This window comes from Cystoisospora suis (genome assembly GCF_002600585.1).
Source record: "Cystoisospora suis strain Wien I chromosome Unknown contig_1477, whole genome shotgun sequence".
NCBI classification, from domain to species: domain Eukaryota; phylum Apicomplexa; class Conoidasida; order Eucoccidiorida; family Sarcocystidae; genus Cystoisospora; species Cystoisospora suis.
Window position 1 is genome coordinate 1 of NW_027154277.1, and position 20,542 is coordinate 20,542.

Consider the following 20,542-nt stretch of genomic DNA (forward strand, 5'->3'; position numbering starts at 1 on the left):
TCTCCGACTTTTTGTGCGTCTCTTCTCCGTCGGAGGTGGGAGGCGCATGGTCTGCACGCCTGGGCTCTTCTCAATCGGCGTAGCAGTCTTCCTCGGATTTGGGGTGAGACCAGAAGATCGAGGGAATCCTTCTCTCCGTCTTAAGCCTTGCTAGATTGTTAGGTGGAGACAGTGCCAGTCATCACTTTCCTCCGGTGTATTGAGAGACTTTAAGGCTGAGTCGGGAGCGCAAGTCCTGGATGTAAGTCTCTCTTTGTCACCCGCTGAAGAGGGGGATTCTGTAGGTGCTCCCCCCCCGGCCCCCCCGCGTTCTCATGTATAGAAGGTGTATCTGTTTCTCTGGACCTAGCGGACTTGGAGTAGAGAAAGATAATCTGGTGAAGAGTGTGGTTTTCGCTCACTCTCATGTGCTCTTCTGTTTGGTAGAGTGAAGGCCTTGAACACGGGAGACTGTGAGAGGTGAGATCAGAGGAGGGGGGACATTCGAGGGCAGTTTGGGTTGCGGGGTACCCAAGGAAAATGACTGGAGCTGTGGAGGCTCCTCTTTCTCACCACCATGAGCTTTCAGATTGTAATCCTTGCTGTGAACGATCGCCAACTGGAGGGAGAAGAGAAAATACAGAGATATTGAGGAATGTTGCGACTCGGGGCGTCGTGATGGAGTCGATAAGGAAAAGAGCCGGGGTAAGAGAAGGCGAGACTGTTCACGGTAGCGAAGCTACGATGAAGACAGAACAGCACGGAGCAGGGCATGAATCGAGAGAAGACTTCATGTTGCAAAATCTCGCAGAAGAACACTCTCTCAACGGTCTCTCCAGTACGCAGGTCAGCACTGCGTCTTCACCAAGCAACAAAGACAGTTCGCAAATGAACCACCATCGGCACAAGAGGCGTGGAGAGCGACAAAGATCTGTGCCGTACTGGGGAGATGGACAAGCGGGTGAAGAAGAAGATGAAGGTGATGGAAGTGGTGAGGGAGACCCTGACGACGGAAGTGTAGAAGGAGATGAGGATGAGGGGAGTTCCGGAGGTGAAGAACTGAAAGATGATGGCGAAGGTTCTCAGGGAGACGAGGAAGAAGACGAAGAAGAGGGAGACTTTTTAGTGTCACAGTTCTGGAGGGGAACGGCGGCTAATGAAAAGAAGAATGGGCAGGACGAGGAGATGTCAAGCCGAGATAGTGCACGCAGGGTGTCTACCCGCTTGCCCGCAGAGAGAGGAGAAGAGTCGACCAGACCGCAGGAGGGCGGAAGTGGGTCTCGTTCCGACTCCTCTGATTCATCTGAAGAAGACGATGAAATAGAAGCGCCGAGACGGAAAAGAAGAAGAAGACTTGTTCTGGCGAGGTGCCCAGATGATTCGACAGGAGAGAATGACACACAAGAAGATCAGAATAAAGGTGCGAACAGTAATGAAAAGGAGAAAGATCATCTCCTGTCTCGTGTTTCTGGGTCTGGGTTTTTCTACTCTTCTCAAGACCTTCCGTCTGTGGCAACATCAAAAGAGCCGCATCATGCTTCTACATCGTCTCTACAGACTTACGCGTCTGGTTCCGTCTCCTCTTCAGGCCGGCCGAACAGTGATGAGGTGACTTCGCTGTCACACCGCCATTCGCTCTCCGAAGAACATCAGAACAAGTCTTCCTCTGCCTCCCCCTTCTCCCGTTCTCGTCGGTCTCCATCGGGCGCGGGAGCAGCGGAATCTCCACCAGATACCTCGCATTCGTTTCCCTACCTGTCGTCTTCTTTCGGTAAGCAAAGAAGCGATCTTGCCGTGCGCGAAAGTGAGCCTATCTCTCGTCGTGCGGGTTGTTGTTCTCCTGATACAGTGCTAAGCGGATCTGGTTGGAGGACGGGGAGAGAAAAAAGCCCTAAAAGCGACCGTCTTGAGAGTGAAGGAGAGGAATATCAGGAGGCAAGAGAACAGGATGACGATGAGGAAGAACAAACCCCGTTGCAGAGTGATACGTCCGAAGAGACGTGTCTGAGAACAAGGAGACGTGCGGGAACCTCAGATACAGACAGAGAAGATTCTGTTTCTGAAAGCAGCAGCGGAGAAGAGGAGAGTGACCGACCTTCCTCTTCTCGTGCTGCTGAAACTGACCAAGAGGTTGTGAATTCCCAAGCGTCATCATTCTCCTCTTCCTCACGTCGATCTTCTGACTCTTCAACACCGCATTCGTCGCTCGATTCATCCTCTTGCAGCTCCTCTTCTTCCTCCTGCAGCTCCTCTTCGTCGTCGCCCCCGTGCCCGTCACAGTCGTCATCGTCGTCATTTGTCTCGTCTGTTTTTCTACCCTGCTCTACTGTATCTTCTTCGCTATGTTCCTCCGCCTCTGCTACCAAATGCTTTTCTGGTAGAGGAGGTTTTGTTAGATGTGAGGGAAGAGACAAAAAAGAAAGTTTATCTCCTTCTTTTGTCAGTGCTTCACACGCGAAGAAAGGGGGAGGCACGCTTTCGTTCATCTCCACGTTATGTCCTTCTCTCACCCGGGTGCTGAGTGGACGTGAAGGAGATAACGAAGGAACTGGAGAGCCATCTCAACGGCGAGGTAAAGAGGGGAATGGTGACGTTAGTAAAGAAGAGAAAGCGGAAAGATCACTTGATAATTCTCAGGGAGATAAGAGCATGGATAACGTCTCACGTCCCTTGGTAGGAGATCCGAGTGAGCCCGTCTCATACCGCGGTCATGTCAAGGGAGAGCCGAGCTCTTCATCTTCTCTTCGTCATCCTCGTCGTCGTCCCTCATCCACTTCCTCTCTTCGTTTGAATCTGTCTTCCGGCGAACAGTCGGGTAACGATTCAGAGAGTTTGGCTCTAACGACGTCAGGAGAAGGGGGAATTGGAACGCAGGGTGAGGAGGGAAGAAGTAGTAATCCTTCTTCACTGAGCGGAGAGAGCGTGGAAGGAGGCGAAAGAGGCGTCCACACTCGGGGATGGAGAGAAGGAGAAGAAGGAAGACGAAGAGGTTCTAGTGGGGGAGGAGGAGGAGAAGAAAGACGGAATGATAGTTTAAGACAAGGAGAAGATGAGAAATCAGGTGAGACGGGTGGTGACGTGGAAGACACAGGGAGTGTGTTAGAAGTGGCAAGTGGCAATGAAGAAGAGGCAGGAGCTATCAGCGTTGATAGTGGAGACGAAGATGACGATGATGTGTCGGTTGTGAGAGAAACAAGCGCTGAAGGAGAGGATGGACGTCCTCGCTCTTCTTCTCCTCCGGCGTCATTCCTTCATAGTCATTTAGTCCGCTGTTTTCGTAATCCAAATGCTGCCATTTTCTTGCGCTCTCACATGCAAGAAGCACGAGGGAGAAGTGGTTCTCCAAGGCCTCTGGATGAAGAGGGAAGAAGAGAAGGAGAAAGGAGTGGAGATCGTGAACAGGCTCCAGGTGATTCTTTAGAAGTGATTGCCGTAGAAGAGGAAGAAGAGGAAGAGGCGGTTGAGGTCATTCGCGTAGAAAATCAGCAGACAGCAACAAATCCTGCTTCTCTTGCATTGGCACAAGGATACTTTTTCCCTAGCTCCTTCCCTTTAAGCATGCAGCCTACTGGCTATATGTTGCCGTTCTCTCCTGGTATGATGATGTCCGCCGCTCGTGTGCCGGCTCCCGTAGAAAGAGGAGAAGAGTATGCAAATGTACCTAGGTGTGCTATCTGTTTGATGAATCTAAGAAGACGTCATGAGGAGGTTTTACGCCTTATGGAAGAGCAAGAAGATCATGAAGAGAAAGCATCGACGAGTGCAGGTGGAGAAACACAAGAAGGACAGGATGAGCGGTCTTCCTCTTCTTCACCTAGAAAGGAAACAGGGAGTGAAGGAGCGAAAGACGGAAGAGACCCAACGTCCCCCGGTCACCCCGACGAAGGCAATACGGGTAACGGTGAGAGCCGTTCTGGAGGAGGAGGAGGAGATAGTAGCAGCAAGGGGGGAGAACAAGAAGAGGAGACAACAGGAGAACAAGCAGGAGTATCTATGGGGGGAGAAGACGCGAGTAGTAGCAGTAGTAGTCGTCCCAGTCCTCCTTTATCTGGACAACGTAGAGGAGGAGGCGGAGGAGGAGTCCGAGGAAAAGGAGGGAATAGACGAAGGGGAGGGAAATCAGATGGAGGGACAGCTGACCAGAAGAAGGCTTTAACAGAGAAGTTCAAAGCTCTTTATTCGAAAGATGATGAGTCTCAAACAATGGTCACAGTCTGTGGTCATGCGTTCTGTCAAGGATGCTTACTACGTGCATTAGAAATGAAAAAGGAATGCCCTGTATGTAGGAGAAAACTACAAGGGCCGAGACAGTTTTTCCCTGTCTTCTTCTGAGTGCCTTGGGTTTCATAGATGGAAATTTCACTTCCATCCACTACGATGCTGCAGGACACCTCCGCTCGTCATGGAATGTATTCTTCTCTCATGAATCTTCAAGAGTAGAAACGAAAGATATCCGATTTGTAAAGGATTTGCTTCAAATCCTTTTCTCTTTAGTTGCTGTTGAATGAAGAATGTTTGATCATGAGTCAACACCCCTACTTGTTATTGGCTCGCTCATTCAGTCGCCCTCCTGGTATCTGTTGACTTGGATCAGTACAAATCTCTTGTGCACGGAGAGAGACAAACCCCTACCTACTACCTGCCATTCATTCGCTCACTTTCGAACTGGTGACAAACTTCGTTATTTTCGACACGGCAGCACAGAGGGAAAACTCCAATACAGTCCGCATGTTGTTCTTTTTTGAAAAAGCACGTGTAAGGCACGCATGTATTCTAGTTCTTTTTGTATGTAAGCATGTGGCGGATACTTGAAAAAGATTCGAAAATAGACACGATTTGACGGGGCGGCTGCTCCGTGGACCCCCAGAATGACGCTAGCACTTCCTCCCCAGGCCGGCAGATGATGAAGTAGGAAAAAGATACTGTGGTTTTCTTTGCGGGAAAAGATCCCCGGCACGGCATTGATGCACGCACGGGTCTTAGTAGCAGGCCAGTTTTTCCTGGAGCAGTCATCGGCGGCGTCAGAGTCTGTGGGGCCTGCTTGCTTCTACCTGGACGTAAGGAGTCTCTGGGTAAAAGAGCCCATTGGTGGTGGTGTTTGTCGGTGCTGCCACGGATCGCGGGCTACAGAAAAAGAAAGGCTGAAGCTTAGCTTCTCTTCTTTTTCCCTCTGGCTTCAAGGAGAGGGTCTCTCATCGGAACACGCAGGTCAGAGATATTGCACAGAACAGTGTAGGCCCTTTGTTTCAGTTGAGCCCGACGGCAAGAGGTCCGTGTAACACAACTCTACGAGAGATACAAAGAAGTTTTGGAGTACAAGTTGTTACTGATCTCTAGCTTGAGGGTGCACAGCCCGTACGTGCACAAAGGCAGCTAAACTCACGGGGGGGAAAGATGGAGTAGTGTGAGCCAGCATTGCTGAAGGGCGTTAGTGTCTATCGGCGCTGAGTGTTTAGAGGGAGAGACAGCATCATGAGGACGCCCAAAGTGAAGAGTTCTGACAGGTTGACATGCGCGGTGAGCTCCAGGGCAACCGATCGCATGGAGCAGACAACCGCCGGCTGGTTCTTGGGGATGCGCCAAAAGTAGCGCACGTCAGACCGCCAACGTACGTCATCGGAGTGCGGAATAGGTCGATAGGGGGGGTGTCAAAGTCAGATCTGGACTCGTCACTTTCCGTTATGAATAGGAATGACTTTCCGTCTCCGCGACTTCCACGAAAAAGTACAAGGATCATCATATTCACGAATTCAGCGACTGCAAGCACGTCTGGGGGGTCTAACGCGGCCAAGGCCTCTTATTTCCATCCGCGTAGTCAAGCCCGAACGGCGACTGCCTAGTGATCCTTTAGCTCGTGGGACGGAGCTGCCGTCGTGTGTGTTTTCTGATAGCCTTTTGATGTTGAGGTCTCCGTAAACTTTTTACGTGTCCGCACCGCAGCGTTTCTCTTGGGAAAGGCTGTGGCCTAAACAAGGTGTGTGCTGCGTGGTTGCGGTACACCGGCTATGTAGTCACTTTGTTGAAGCTCGTGCTTCAAGAAACTCATCAGAAAGTGCCCCCCTGGACTACTTGTCTTGCCACTTGGCAACTGCCATGCAAACCATAGGAGGAAGCTTGCTTCTTCTGCCAATAGTTCGGATCGCAGATACCCAAATCGTGGACGTTTGTGTTTCGTTGCTTTGTATCTTACTGTAGGTGAGCTGTGCTGCTATATTGGACTAGCGATACCGAAGAAGATTCTTCGTAGATCCGGTCTGGGCGCGAGTACGGCCCGCCGCCTGACATGCGTAGCTCACCGTCGACACAGAACAACTCTCATCATTCCCACCTGTTCTTTGCCTCCATAGCAAACGCTATTCGGGCACAACCTTGCTTGAGCCGTCCGCAGGGCGAAAACCCTTGCTATGCTACCCCCCGGGGGATTCTTTGGAGTGGAGTGGGGACTTGACCAGCTACTGCCGTTGAAGAGCCTCCTCAGTCTCAACAGTCTACCCTGATATCATACGGGTCTTCCTTAAATTCTGTTTCTACTTGTCCTTGGGACGGTCTGAAGTTGTTTACTCACATTCACACTCAGCCGCATTTGTCATGAGTCGAAATGGGACCCTCCCATTTACCACGGAAGGCTTGGATTGATCAACGCTAACTTCTCTCCTTTGCACCTGAGGCCGAGGCGATACGGCACCAGGGAGCGAGAGGCGGGCTGGTGCCATTCCATTCCCGTGAAACAGACCCCGATCATGAACCAGCTCACTCGAACCGGCAATTCCCTTTCCTGGCTCTTTCCTGTTGCACAGAAAAACTAAGCAGAGGCTGCCATATATGAGTAATACGATCTGGCTCAGCACTACGACAACTTGGAGCGTCTGGCCTGCAGACGCTTTTCATTTACCAAACAGCTACCTTGAAGAGAAAAACGGAAATGCCATCTCGGCACTTCCCCCGGACCTACATATACTTCCTCTCCTCCATAGCTATCTCTCGCCCCGAACTTCTGTAATCATTTGCAAATGTACCCACCCACTCCCGCAGTCGCTCTGCCTTGGAACACACAAGCACATTCCACCCAGTCACGCACGTGGTAAAGCGACCACTCCAAATAAAACGGGGAGGGAAGTGCATGTTGTACACATATGAATACTTGACTTGTCTACTCCAACCCATCGGTACTCACGTGTATGCGGACACACATAACAACACGAATAGCACTCAAAGGTTCTCGAGTGGTTTAGGTAGCTAAAAGTGAGTATCTACAAGCGAACATATATACGTCTCCTCCCCCTTACAAAGAAAAAATCGGCAATCTTGAACTCTACGGACAAACTTTCGAAATCCCAAACACGTGCTGCTCATATATCCAAGCAGTGAACAAACCCTCTACCAAGCGTAGATAGAGACACGTATCTGCTCTATATACATGTGTAGTTCCTAACGGGGGGTGAAGATTTTGTAACAGTAAATCCTCACCAGGGATCGAGTACGTCAATTCCCGTAGTATCAAGTCGGATGCTGAGTACACAGGTGTAAAATGTCACTCTCAGCCCACGCAAAAAAGCAGCGCAATGCCCTGTAAATCGGCTTGAGAAACGTACATACAGTCTTCGAGTAAAAACAGAAGCAAATCACACATGATACCATCCATGCCATCCGCCGCCGTCGCTACCTTTCTTCATCAGGAGCGAGAACCACGCATTTTGCCCCCCGTCTCCATTCACGTCAGCTTCTCTGACACAAGTGGTCATGATCGGTGTGAAGGAACTCGGAAGACACTGAAGCGAGAAGACCTCGTAAATATCCGAGACGACTAAGGTGGTTCTAGAACGGAAAAGGGCGTGACGCCAAAGCCAGGAGACACTGTATCTGTATCGACTAATGGAGGGCTGAAGAACAGGCGGTTGCGGAGTACGACGGAAACTAAGGAGGGAAAGCAGAAGACGTTCTGACAGGCAAAAGACGGTCGTTTTTCCAGCAGCGTCCCCCGCCGGAGGAACGGATGATGGTGCGCGACTGAGAAGCAGCAGGGCTCCATTTGAGTCAGCCGAACTGAACTAGGAAAGAATCGGATACGGACAAGAACGCTGTTCCATGAAAAAGGAAGAAGTCTCATCGAGTAAAGCTCCTTCGCAATCTCTTACAGGTCATCCTTATTCCTCCTTCGCAATCTCTTGCAGGTCATCCTTAATCCTCCTTCACAATGGCGACAACCATCTCGCGAGACCGCTGCTCATGCTGTCTCTTCGATCGCTTTGTCCGGAGGTTTTCGCGTGAGAAGGTTCCCCAAGAAAGAAGTGAACGGACAGACCACTTCGTAAGCTTCCTTTCCTTTACCTAGAATGTCCCAACTGGTGCGATAGAGACGGACAATGCTTCCTTTTTGTCAGAGTCGGCGTGTCTATCTAGTCTACCATCGGATGCTCCTTGGAGGTGGAACAGGCCCTGTTACTTCCCCCTGATGAGCTGAATGAAGTAACGCCATACTCCGATTGTCCTGTTTTTCCGAAGAGAAGGCGATACCTCCTCCACCCACGGAAGGACCATTGGGCATGCTGTTGACTGAAGGATTGCCTTGAGACATGGTCTGCACCAAGAAAGAAGGAGGACGTGGAAAAGTAAAGGGGACAGATGGTGGCTGTGACGAAGAGAAAGGATGTACTGTCTCAGGTGGAGACGGACAGTGGGGAGTGCTAGGTACAGACGGGGTCGGAAAAGACGGACCGGGTGGGACACTCGTCACCTGTGGCTCTCCTGCTATGCTCCCATTGGCAAACGGCGCTCCGTAAGCCCGCTGGTGCCCCTGAGGCCACGACGTCGTATTAGGACCGGGGGGCATGCCTTGGTTAGCTACTCCTGTGGGCGGTACTACTCCTCCTTGAGCTCCGACCCCTGGAGACAACATGCCAGATGCCTGAAACGGCGATGTCCTTATAGGAGGGGACGCAATGCCCCCACCCTGACTGTGGCTTTCCTTTGGCACTATCCCGTTCAGCTGAGGTACAGCAGGCTGCAAGCCTACGGAGGGAGGGGAAGTTGTTCGTCCATCGTGACTATAAGGAAAGGAGTTAGTTGCATGGACCGCTGTAGCGGTGGAGAAGGTCTCCTGACTCTGGTGTTCTCCGCGGCCTCCCAACGCCGACTGGGCTTTTGGAAGATGAGGCTCCGAATGATGTGGAGCAGTGAAAGGACCCGGCTTACTCATGCTGTCACCAGAAGAGAAAAGGTGACCCATGTCCGGAACTCTTGATCCTGCTGTTGCATCCCTTGGAGAGGCAGCAACATTGCTAGGGAAAGTCTGCGATGGAGGAGGAGATGATGCAGAGGAGGAGCCATCAGAAGCGAAGAAAGGAGCCACGCTCTGAGGCGGGATGTTGTTCTTCTCGGCCCCATTCGAGATAGACGGAGTTGCACCCTGAACCCCCGAAGTTTCTCCATTACTTGAAGCACCCGTACCACCTTGCATACCAGTACTCGCTGGTACTGGTGGACGCAAACCCGGTGCTTGAGCAAACATACCTCCGGCTTGAGGAGGCATACCCGGGACTTGCCCTTGGGCTTGAGGAGGCATCATACCTGGAGCTTGCGGGGGCATCATACCTGGAGCTTGCAGGGGCATCATACCTGGAGCTTGCGGGGGCATCATACCTGGAGCTTGCGAGGGCATCATACCTGGAGCTTGCGGGGGCATCATACCTGGATTCTGTGGAGGCATCCCGGGTGCCTGTGGCGTCATAGCCGGAGCTGGAGAGGCACAGGGTGTTGACGACGCCGCCCCCCCAAAAGGATTCGAAAGAACTCCAGACGAAGGTGGACCTACGGCCCCGCCTAAAAAGAAACATGGAACAGACAGAGGCAAATGGGAAACGTACGAGGAGTGAAGCAGAAAGGCACGTTCGCGGACTGGCCCACAGGCACTAGTTTGACGATCTGCAAACAAGAGGAGAGCTACTGGACTTTTTTCAGCTCCAAGGGTCTCTCCCTTGTTTATAGCTGGTTCTCCCGCTTCCCCGCCCCTAGAGGAAGTTCCAGCAACTACAACAAGCCACCCAAGGATAGCAGCAGAGAACATATCCTTAAGCAACGCTAGAGCAGCATCAACTCAAACAAGAGAAGCGAAGTACTCGGCATCTCTGCAACTGTTCTACCCTCTTCCTCCCCTTTCTTCTCATCGGCGATACCTGCATGCGAACACGACGAAAAGAAGTCTCGTGCCAGTGGGAAGTAGAGCATAAAGACGCATACCAGGGGAGGGCTTGTTGTTTCAGAGCCTTTCCATCTATATGCCAACAAGAGAGAACTGAAAGAATCTCTGTGGGGTAGCCCAAGTGTGTGACACAGCATTTTCCTGTCAGTCCGAGCTTTCAACAGGGGGACCGAACTCGCTTAACTAAAAGCATGCATTTACTCATTCCAGGTTTCACGATTCATTTCTCTCTCTTTCCCTTGACTAGAACAGTAGACGTGATTTCTTCTATCCTCGCAAGATTTACTTGCTGAGTCGCCTGCACAGCTGGCGGGAGGCGATTGCGAGACAGGCGGGGGGAGAACACCCTGCCCGCTGGTATGACTTGATCTGTTGTTAGTTGAACCAAAGACATCCACGTAGCGATTTCGCTTATCTGCGCCTGCTCGCATGCAGCCCTGCGCTCCTCCTCCGAATGCCCCAGCCTTTGGAGGCAGAGAAGGGGGTGGAGGAGGAAGAGGAGAATGAGAAGGATTTCCTGCTGAACCCGGGGCTGAAGCCGAAGGTACATGAGAGGTATCGTGTTGCTGTTCCTCTTCTTCCTCGTGTTCTCGGCCTGCGCGGCCAAGGCAAGAAAAACACAGGCGTTGACAAGTGGAAACATTCACGACCAGAGAACGGGTCTTTGAGACCTAACCGTGAAACAAGAAAAGGTAAAAAAGATAGGACAGATGAGCTATAGTAAAAAAAAGAACACATGCGCTGTCCAGGCGGCGGCCTTCTATCTTTACTTGTTCTCATCATCACCTCTCCTTCATCTTCTTCTCTTTCTTTCTCTCTACGTCTTTCAGTTCTACCTGCGTGCTGCCTGCCTGTCTAACCGACCTGATCTAGTTTGACTCCTTCAATCTACCTCTCTATCTACTAACAGAATTCCGCACTTCTCTCTAGCTCTGATCGTGGTGGGTGTTGTCAATCCAGAGTTTTTCGTGTCATCTTGAAGATATATATCTAGTGCAAGCAACCAAGGACTTTCATATCTGAGTAGAAATCCTGAGAGAGCAAAAGTGCTCCCTAACCTTGAGGTAGACAGACCATCTAGCTTCTGTCTCGAGAAGAGAGAGAAGAGAACAGACACGTCTGTAACATACGCGTTTAACAGAACGACGTACCTCTTTCTCTCCATCTTTTCTGAACGTGATCATAGTAATATGCATTCTCGACTCCTAGATTTCTTTCCTCTACACTCAAAGCCTTCTTGATTCCTCCAAGGACGTCGCTGAGCCATCCACCAGCCAACCCCCCTAATCCTCCCCCCTTTCCTCCTGCTCCACCACCACTACCGTCTCCTCTTCTGTCTCCTGCTCTTCCTTCGTCTCCACCTGAATGACGTGAATTCCAAGAGACACCATTGTTGTGTGTTATAGCCGCATGGCCGTTAGTCATTCCTCCGCTTGTCGCCATCGTGTCTTTGTTGTAAGAATTCCTTCCTTCATCGAAAGGGCCTCCTCTCCCTGCTTCCCCTCCATGGGTCGTCGAAGACGAGAAATCACGATGACCCGCCACTTCCGAAGAATCTGTATGATGTATACTTGACGACGACGACGACCCGAAGGATCCTGTCTGGGCCTGTATAGACCCGTGCAGTTGCCGTTGTTCAGATCTCTTATCCATGTTGAAAGTTGAGAGGAGAAAGGCTTGGAGACTCTGAAGGTCTGGACGATGCTGAAGATCTTCAAGACGCTGATGAGTCTGACGAAGAAAATGTTTTAGTTCTAGGGGAACTCGAGCTTGAGGTAAAGCACGCAGAAAGGACGATGCCATAGTCGAATAGCTCAACGCCTGCGAAGCCATCATTCCCAACACACCTATCGGGGAGAAGTCGAGGTCTTAGAGACAGATATGGTAAGACATCTGTCATATATATATATATATATATATACGTGCACCTGTAGATTCCGAATGGGTGTATGGATACTTCTTTTAGACATGGTATCATATGCCTATTTTTGACCGACGACGGCAGATCTCTACGTCGTCCCGTCTGCTCCGCTACATAAGTTCTCCGTGTATGTTATAGAAACGAATGTAAAGAAGAAAAGATAGATGTGAGGAAAAAAGAATAGCCCTTTCACCCTTTCTTTACCTGTCGAATCATTCCTAGTTCAGCAAGGAGAAGAGCATAGCGGATCTTCAGAGGAATCAATTGGGCGTACATAAACTGAAAGAAAAAAGGATACGAAGAGAGACGGAGAAAGAGTCCCGCGTGGCACAGACGCAAACAGGCATTCTACAAGTAGGTTGCGGGATGTGTGGAGTTCGGAAACATACTTCTTGTTTCTTCTACACTGCATGCATGCACGCGCCACTACTGATAGAAACACACGAAGAAAGGACTCCTCAATCTCTACAAACTGAGGTCATCTTTTGCCATCCGGACAGGCGATGGACCGCCAGTGGTTTTCAGAAGGACGGAGACAGCGAGTATGAGATGACGGGAGCGAAACAGAAGTGAACCCTACCGCAAACTGAGAAGGAAGCAATCACCCTCCCGGCGCAAAACTGTTAAGTATATGCAGTCCCCACGCATTCCCACATACAGGACCTACACATATATATATACAAGCGGTAACAGTGTAGATACGTACAGGTATCAGCAAGCCTGAAAGCGATCTATAGCCCCGTACGACTTCTTTCTTTCCGCCATCTGGCCTTGAAGCATGCATGTACGTAGCCCTCTGCTTCGTTTTTCGATATATAGCCGACAGCGACCACGACTTCTTATGCTTTTCTTTCAAGGACCATACTTACAACAACACCTGTCAGAGGAGCTGTACCACTTAGCTATCTATTTACGTGACTGGCTTCCGTTTTTTACCACCTAGCTCACGGACGGCAACGGGGAGACCTTTCTTCTTAGAGACCGTGTTGCTGGCTGGCTCCAGATAGGTGTGGAAACTTCCTCAGTACAGGTAGCAAAACACACGCATGCACACACCTCCACGGCCTAGATGCCGACCTCGTGGATTCTGTGGTGGCTATATGGATACAGAGAGACATGAATGTGTATATACACAATATACGACTACTCCTTGGACAGTCACGCGAGCTCCCTAGGACAGCATACGCTTGAGATGAGAGCTTCTTCCTTGGCCCTCCTTCCCCCATTATGACATATACCTGAGGATCATAGAGACGATAAATATACTCTAACGTCTCTGTAAGTATAACACTTTCAATCCAGTTGGCGCCAATGAAATACAATCTGCCGTCTTCACTCTTGTTTGTCTTTCTCATGTCACCCTCTAGTTTTCGAAGAGAAGAGAAGGAAGGGTCGTTGACTACAGCCCCGGCTTCTCCACTTAGAAGAGAACACAACTGTGATGCATGCATATACGCATAGGGAGTCTTATCCGATGAGGAAAAAACCTCCGCTCTCATCCCTCCTTCTCCAGTCAAAGGGGCTGAACCTGACGGGCATACACTGACGCTCCCTTTCTCTTGATGTAAACCACCTGGTGATTGAGGAAAAAGTCTCTTTCCGGGTTCACCCATGGAAGGAGAGAAGGAAGAAGAGAAACAACACGCCTTCTCAGATAGGGCTGAGGCAAGGGTAAGAAGAAGAGACCGAGCTGCTGGATGCATGAGACCCGCATTTTTAGCCACAAGGGAGAGGATCGGATACCAGGCTTCGAGAGCATCATCTGAACACCCAGCGGAAGTTATAGAGAAGGCAAAAGAGACATACGTGTCTGCTTTTACTTCCAGTGTTCTTAAAGAGAAACGAAAAAGACGATCCGATGCTGCAAGGAAAGACGCCCTGCGACCGGATCCTCTGAGGAGTCTTAGAGACATAGCAATGTAAACTGCGAGGTTAATCCTCCTGTTGCAGAGAGAGGTCGATGAGGTCAGTCATTCGTACATGCTTCAAGTCACTCCGGTGGATGCAGTCGCTCATCGCGAAGGCCCGTCACATGACGGGTTCAAGAAAAAGAAGGAAAGCAAGCAAACGGCCATGAGAACATTACGTCTACATGTATGCTTTGCAATGGAATGTCTACAGCACAGTCTCTACATCCTTTACCCTCTGAAGAGGAGAGGATAGATATGCTCATATTCAGCACATCCTTTCGCACATGCTTGTCAACTCTTTTCTAGAGAGAAAAAGAAAAATATGTATCGAGAATACTCTCCCCAGAGATTTGTCACCATGCGTGAAGTTCAGTACGGACTGATCGGGGAGGTGTCATCGTGCTGTGAGGCGCCTTCCTGAAACCTGCATCTATCCTTACCATTGCGAATGAGTGGTCCGAAGTCCTTCTCTTGACCTAAAACCGCAAAAAAGGCACTTACAGCTCTCCTCCATCTTCTTCCTAACAACGTGTCTCCTCCTGCTTGTCCCTCTGTCTTTCCTGTTCCTTTTCCATCTACCTTCTCTCCCTCCTTTTTCTCCCCTTCGACACGATCACTCGCCTTGCAACTTGCGGGATGCTGAGATAGAGCACACCCTTCTTCTTCTCCCTCTCCTCTCCACCTCTGAGCACCTGTTCGTTGATCAAGATGCCTAGGAGACTCTTGATTCTTCCTTTCGATCATGTGCAGTGAGAAAGCTCGAAGAACGTCATTAGCTGCATCACTGCTCAGCGCATTTGCTATAGCGAAACCATAACCAAATTCCTTCTTACAGAGAGCTTCTTCCATTGCTCCTCTTAAATCTCCTGTACACGTCCGTCTGCAAAGACTACCAACCACATCACTCGTCCTCGAAGATTCTGGAAGGAAACGGCCTGAACAGGTTGCCTCGGAAACTTCACTTCCTGGTACCGTTCTCTCACCCTGTTGCTTCTCACCAGGAACCCCGTGCGCTGACATCTCATCAGCACGATCAGTAGAGGAAGAAGACGGCGGCTGGGTAAACGAGTCGCAGGAGTTCTCAAGGAATCTCTTCTGTCTTGTTGCCTTAGATTCAGCGGCCTCTATAGACTTACGCATATCCTCGGATGGGAAGATCGAGCCTACGGAAGGAAGAACTACCCTTCCAGTCGGTCGTCCACCTGCCCCTCCCCCCGCTGCTTTAAGAGCTTTCTGCTGTTCTTGAAGAAGGAGAAGAAGAAATTGCCACAAGCCGCACACCTCCAGACGTGAACCCAATTCCACGTCTTCGTCTTTCATAGCCATGGAAGACGTACGTGGTGAGTTCCTCTCGTTTGCTGTTTCTCTCTCTTGCCGCTTCAAAGACATTTTCAAGTCGACCATTCTCTCAAAGAAATGAACCAAAGATGAGGTTGTCTGCGGGTGTGCTGCTCCTAAAGGTCCGGGGAAATTCACAACGGCCTCTATCATGAACTGACCCGAACCACAGCATGACGACGACGAGGCATCAGCTCCTCCGTCCCGAAGAAAAGATGATGTTTCGCAAGAGCCCTGAGACTCTGCTTTGTTTCCTACACGACCGTGAGCAACGCAACCGATAAGGCCCTCTTGCTCTCGGTCTCTACCTTGGTGTCCACTCTTTCCTATCACCTCGGCTAGACTAAGGCCTGTTACTATCTGACCAGCGCCGCTATGAGAGGGAGGGGCAGCATAAAAAAAGAATCCACCTAGTCTGTCCAGAGATGTAATAGCAACCCCCATTCTCCCAGTAGCATGACGATGTAGAGCCGGAGCAGGAGAACCGGAAAGGTTTGACTGACCGAGTTGTAACTGACGCGATGTCTCTACCCCTGTCTTTGAAGGGACGGTCGTCATTGAAGACGATACACTGCTTTCAAGCACAGGACAAGAGGGGTCTCTTTCTCTTGTATTTCCTTCACCAAAAGGTCCTTCCCTTTTTTGTGCCTCTGTCCACGGAAGAGGAGAGCCCTGAGAGGAAGTGGAGAGAAAGGGAGGAAAGAGAGGTGCATGCTTGTTTTCGGGCGTGGTCGTTGGAAAAGAAGGGTGAGACGTGTCTGACTGCTGTTGAGAGACTGGGGCACTCGCAGCTGAAGAGGATGATATCTCCGAGGAGGAGGAGGACTTGTGATCTCGAGATATGCGACGCCCTTCTACCTCCACCGGTGACAACGAACAGGAGGAAGAAGAACTTAAGAACGGAGGAACGTTTTGTGCTGTCTCCTGCATCTGTTGAGAGGGGATGGAGGAGTGAAAAGTTCCTGGCACAGAAGACGATGGAAGACTGCAGGGGGAATTTTTGTTGCCCCCTAAGTGATTACTATCTCTCCCATTTACTGACTGCCCAGGTGCCGCGGGAGTGGCTTGCTGTATATCCGTCTCAGCCTTGACCCCGTCTTGAGGAGCTGAGACTTCATATTGACTCGAGGAATCCAAAGAACTGGAGAACGGTGGAGGGTAGAAAGAAGACTTCAGAGAAGAATTGAAGTCTTCTCTGGAGAGCTGGGGAGGGGGAAGAGAAGGAGACGGTGATAACGACGATGAGACGGCGAAGGGATTTGAAATGACATGAGGAAAAGCACTCACGCTGTCTTTTGCTCCAGGTTTGTTCTCGTCTGGTTGCCCATTTGGACTCCCCGCGTAAGTGTCGTTGTTCAGAGTTGTCGTAGCCGGCGCGACTTTGGAAAGAGACTCCTCTGCACTCGCTCTCTTTCCTATTCCTGCCATCTCATCTCTCTGGTTGTTGTCCTCCGTTCTCTTTTCGCATGGTGATGGGGAAACAGAAAATTCACTTGAAAGATCGGGGCCCTCCTGCCCCGGCTCTCTCCTTCCACCTTCATCCACACCCGGTCGGTGTCTCTCATCTCCGCCACCTTCCCCAGACGTCGTACCTGAAGCAGACATAGGCGCAGCACTTCTCGTCGCTGTATCACCAGCACACCCAGCTAGGTCTCCTTCGTCTTGTAACTCTTCCTCTACGACAGCAGAACTTGGTCCTGATGACCCTCCGCCCAAAATCTCCGACGCTGCCGGAAGGCTAATAACACTGTCTTCTGCAAAGTCATCCCGGAAGAGGAACAATGGATCTCCCGTCCTCAGATCTCTTCCTTCTGTTTCTTCACCCCCCGACCCTAGAACTCTACTGTCACCACATATCGAAGCTGTCCCCTTACCGGATCCCCCCGTCGAGACTCGAGACCCACGTGGGAACGTGTCTCCAACTGCTTCGGCGGCAGCTTCAGCTGCGGCACGTGCGAGTCTTGCAGCTGCACTATTGCTTGAAGGCGGGTGAGGCACGTCCGATGGTCTCAAAAGAGATAATTCGGGACCCTCCAAGGGAAAGACGACCGGGGAAGGTGTACATACATCTTCGTCTATCGGAGAACCCGGCAGGTGGCGGTGTTGTTCTACCACTGTACGTCTGTCCTTCTCAACTCCTGATGAAGCATCTTGAGAAAGGCCGGAGAGAGAACCTGCACGAGACTTCGCCGGAGGAGCCGAATCTCCTGCATGAAATGTATCACCGCCCTGTGGCGTGCTCTTGACCTCGTTTACAAGAAATGGGACCTGAGAGATACACGAAGAGGGTCCTACTTCAGGAAACGAGCGCTCCCCCCCCGTGACACCCTGCTGGAGAGTTTCCGAGGGACAAGAAGAACCGGCTTGTTGTTTCTCCTCGCACGCGACGTCCTGCGTCGTGGCAGGAGAGCTAGAGTCATTCACTCTTTGCTGAGGGTCGACCTCTCCTGTTTGCTCCTCCTGTCGTGTCTCCGGTGAAGATGGACAGACTTGCTCTGTATTTGCGAAAGGACTTTTCAGCAGAGACTGTGAGGGAAGAATCTTCTGCTCGGCGGCAGGTTCGCGGGGAGGCGAGAAAGCGAGACGTTGCTGGCTATCCGAAGAGGACGTGCGTTGTGGTGTACCTATGCCTGAAGAAGAAGGTACCTGGGATGAGGCATTGGACGTGTTGTCGCCCCTCCCTTCTCCGACCCTACCGTGTCCTCCTTTTAGACCACTGTTGACGCCCTTCTCTAAAGGAGAACACGAATGATCGACTGAACCAGAGATTTTTGGACCTCCTTCGCCATTTTCCTTCTTCTCCTCGTTATTGTCGATAGGTTGATCTCTTCGGAGACCTGAAAGAAGCTTTTGAGCTAGACCCACGCCTAGGCCCGTTGGCACACTCTCCTCGCTACGCTGAGAAAAAGTATCTACAGGCATACGCGCGTTACGAGCGCCATCTTCTTCACCGGGTTGTTCTCTTGCACTTGAGTCAACAAGAGATACATCCGCAGAAGGAGGAGACGCGGAAAGTACGGCCACGGAAGCAAATGGATTATGAAGGACAGGGAAAGGTGGGGGGACAGGAATCAAAGGGACTCCAGGAGGAGAACACGAGGAAGAACATGAAGACGACGTGCCTGTTGCCTGATATTCCCTAGGTGACTTTGCCCTCTCAATAGATTCGACGCCGGATACTGCTCTCTGCTTCTCCTCATTTCCACAAAGTACTTCCACTTTCTCAGCTGGACGAAGAGGACACCCCAACTCATTGCGGGGAGTCCCTACAAGCGGCCTCTCACTAGCGATGCCGGAACATCGACTGTCCTCACTAGCAGCAGTCACGCGGTCGCATGCGTTTGAAAGTTTCCCAGAAGATGTCTCTACACCATTCAAAGGAACCTCATGCCCCGAGCTTTTCTGCCCAGTGCTTCCGCTTGAGGAGACAGAGCCAGTTCGTTCGTCATGAGGCTTCTCTCCCGAAAGAGTTCTGTCACCCTCTTGTTCGTGTTCAGAAAGAGACCTGGCACTTAACGATGCCCTTGCTGAAGAGGCATCTCCTCCGAGTATTGCTTCCCCATTCCCACTGGTGAAGAGAGGGGGGGCGAGAGTACCAAAACCGTGGCTGCTGCCGTCACCAGAAGGAAGAGAAGCAGAAGGAGGAGCTGACGGCGTCTGTGTTTCGTTCACCGGAGAGACGGAGAAGGGATTAGAGAAGAGAAGACGAGAGGGAATTCCGGACGAGACCGTCCCTGGGAGAGGTAATGGTGCTTGGTCTGACGAGGGGCTTTCCAGGGGAGGAGGACAAGACGAGGACAAAGAACCCGGAGGAAAACAAGGATAAGAAGAAGACCGCTGATTATCCGTCTCGGTATCTTCAGAAGGAAGGCGGGGAGGAGGAGGAGGACCGCTAGAACCAGGGGACCTCATATGAGAGAATGCATTTGCCACCCTAGACACCCCTCTGCCCGAGGATGAAGAAGCAACGGACGGAGGAGGGACATCTGCGGAGATACATGGCGAAGAAGAGGGTAGAGAAGACGACGTTGGAGGAGGGACACTGCAGGAGGCTTCGGCTATGTTCGTACGTTGACAGCGGAGCCAGTCGTCTGCGTCATCTCCTCCTGAGGCGTCAGAACCAAACAGATGAGCCATCGACATGTCGGCTACGCAGAAAGAGAAGTAAAGTTACGGGAGCGCAGTGAAGTGAAGGAAGACAGCAGACGGAAGAGAGACAGTGACTCAACAGAGAGAAAAAGAGGCCGCGTACGCTGACGCGCAACTATGAGCAAACTGGAAACGTCACCTCGAAGACCGAACTTCGGCTGAAGAAAGAGGCAAAGGAGAGAAAACACTAGTCGTGGAATCATGCGAAGGACGCGGAGTTGAGACCTCACAAAAGAAACAGAAGGGTGAACTGGCGGGCATGAATGGCAGCGTCGAGACAAACAACGAGAAAGGATGCAATAGAACGATACAAGGATGTAGCAGAACCCTCTTTTCCTAGAGAGAAAGGGTGGTCGGAGAAGCGGACTGGAAAAAAAAAAGAAAAAAGAAGCGCTGCTGCTCATCAAATCGTACAACAAAAAATCAGGAACAGGAAGCAAGTTTATGCTTAGACCTAGGATTCAAACACGCGAGAAACCTGCCATGCCACCAAGATGCGATCTACTTGAAACAGAGAAGACAACAGTCAGTCGCATGTCCATCGGCACCCATTCCTGCTGGAGAATAGAGCGTCCTCTGGCGAAGAGCAAGTGAAGAAGAGGGACACGAGAAAGACTATCGACCGCACTACCTGTCATTCTCAGAGTTCCAAGCTTTGCTATTTTGCATGCAGCTAAGGACGGGATTCTTCGTTGCTGTTTTTGAAAGCTAGTACGCACGAAGTATCCCTGTCCGCCTTTCTGCCGAAGTTTGTAAACTGAGCACAGTAGCAGGACTGCAAAGAGCTCGTCAGCCGCGCACTCGCGACGAATACAGAAAGGTGATACACAGCCGTACCCAGTCCCGGGAGCAGTCGGTCTAACGTGCAACTGAAAACAAGCCAAGAAAAAGCAACATGACGACGATATAAGAGTACACATGCATAGAAAGAGAGGATGACGATAATCAGGGCGGAGGAACAGGGATCCTCTGAAAAAGGAGAGACAGAAGGACGACATGTCATATGTGCTTGTCTTTAGACTGGACATTCATTGTGGGATAGCGAGC

General features: G+C 51.0%; 2 protein-coding genes across 2 annotated transcripts; one reads left to right on the forward strand and one right to left on the reverse strand.

The window, feature by feature from the left end:
• On the forward strand, positions 1 to 6,112 carry CSUI_003353 (ring finger protein). Its single transcript, XM_068063551.1, has 2 exons — positions 1 to 103; positions 427 to 6,112. The coding sequence occupies exon 2, from the start codon at positions 520 to 522 to the stop codon at positions 4,309 to 4,311; it is 3,792 nt and encodes a 1,263-aa protein (XP_067924464.1). The 5' UTR covers positions 1 to 103; positions 427 to 519; the 3' UTR covers positions 4,312 to 6,112.
• A 371-nt stretch (positions 6,113 to 6,483) lies between these two features.
• Positions 6,484 to 20,063, reverse strand: CSUI_003354 (sec16 sec23-binding domain). Its single transcript, XM_068063552.1, has 6 exons — positions 14,449 to 20,063; positions 13,337 to 13,860; positions 12,303 to 12,377; positions 11,329 to 11,998; positions 10,464 to 10,772; positions 6,484 to 9,798 (listed from the first exon to the last, which is right to left on the reverse strand). Exons 1-6 carry the CDS (start codon positions 19,487 to 19,489, stop codon positions 8,381 to 8,383), a joined length of 8,037 nt encoding a protein of 2,678 aa, XP_067924465.1. The 5' UTR covers positions 19,490 to 20,063; the 3' UTR covers positions 6,484 to 8,380.
• Between the last annotated feature and the right edge of the window lie 479 nt (positions 20,064 to 20,542).

Coding starts and splice junctions, on each gene's coding strand:
- CSUI_003354 (XM_068063552.1), bottom strand. CDS start 19,489: ATGTCGATGGCTCATCTGTTTGGTTCTGACGCCTCAGGAGGAGATGAC. Junction 11,999..12,302: donor AACTAGGAATGATTCGACAG/GTAAAGAAAGGG, acceptor ATGGCTTCGCAG/GCGTTGAGCTATTCGACTAT. Junction 9,799..10,463: donor CTGTGCAGGCGACTCAGCAA/GTAAATCTTGCG, acceptor GTTTCTTTTTAG/GCGGGGCCGTAGGTCCACCT.
- CSUI_003353 (XM_068063551.1), top strand. CDS start 520: ATGACTGGAGCTGTGGAGGCTCCTCTTTCTCACCACCATGAGCTTTCA.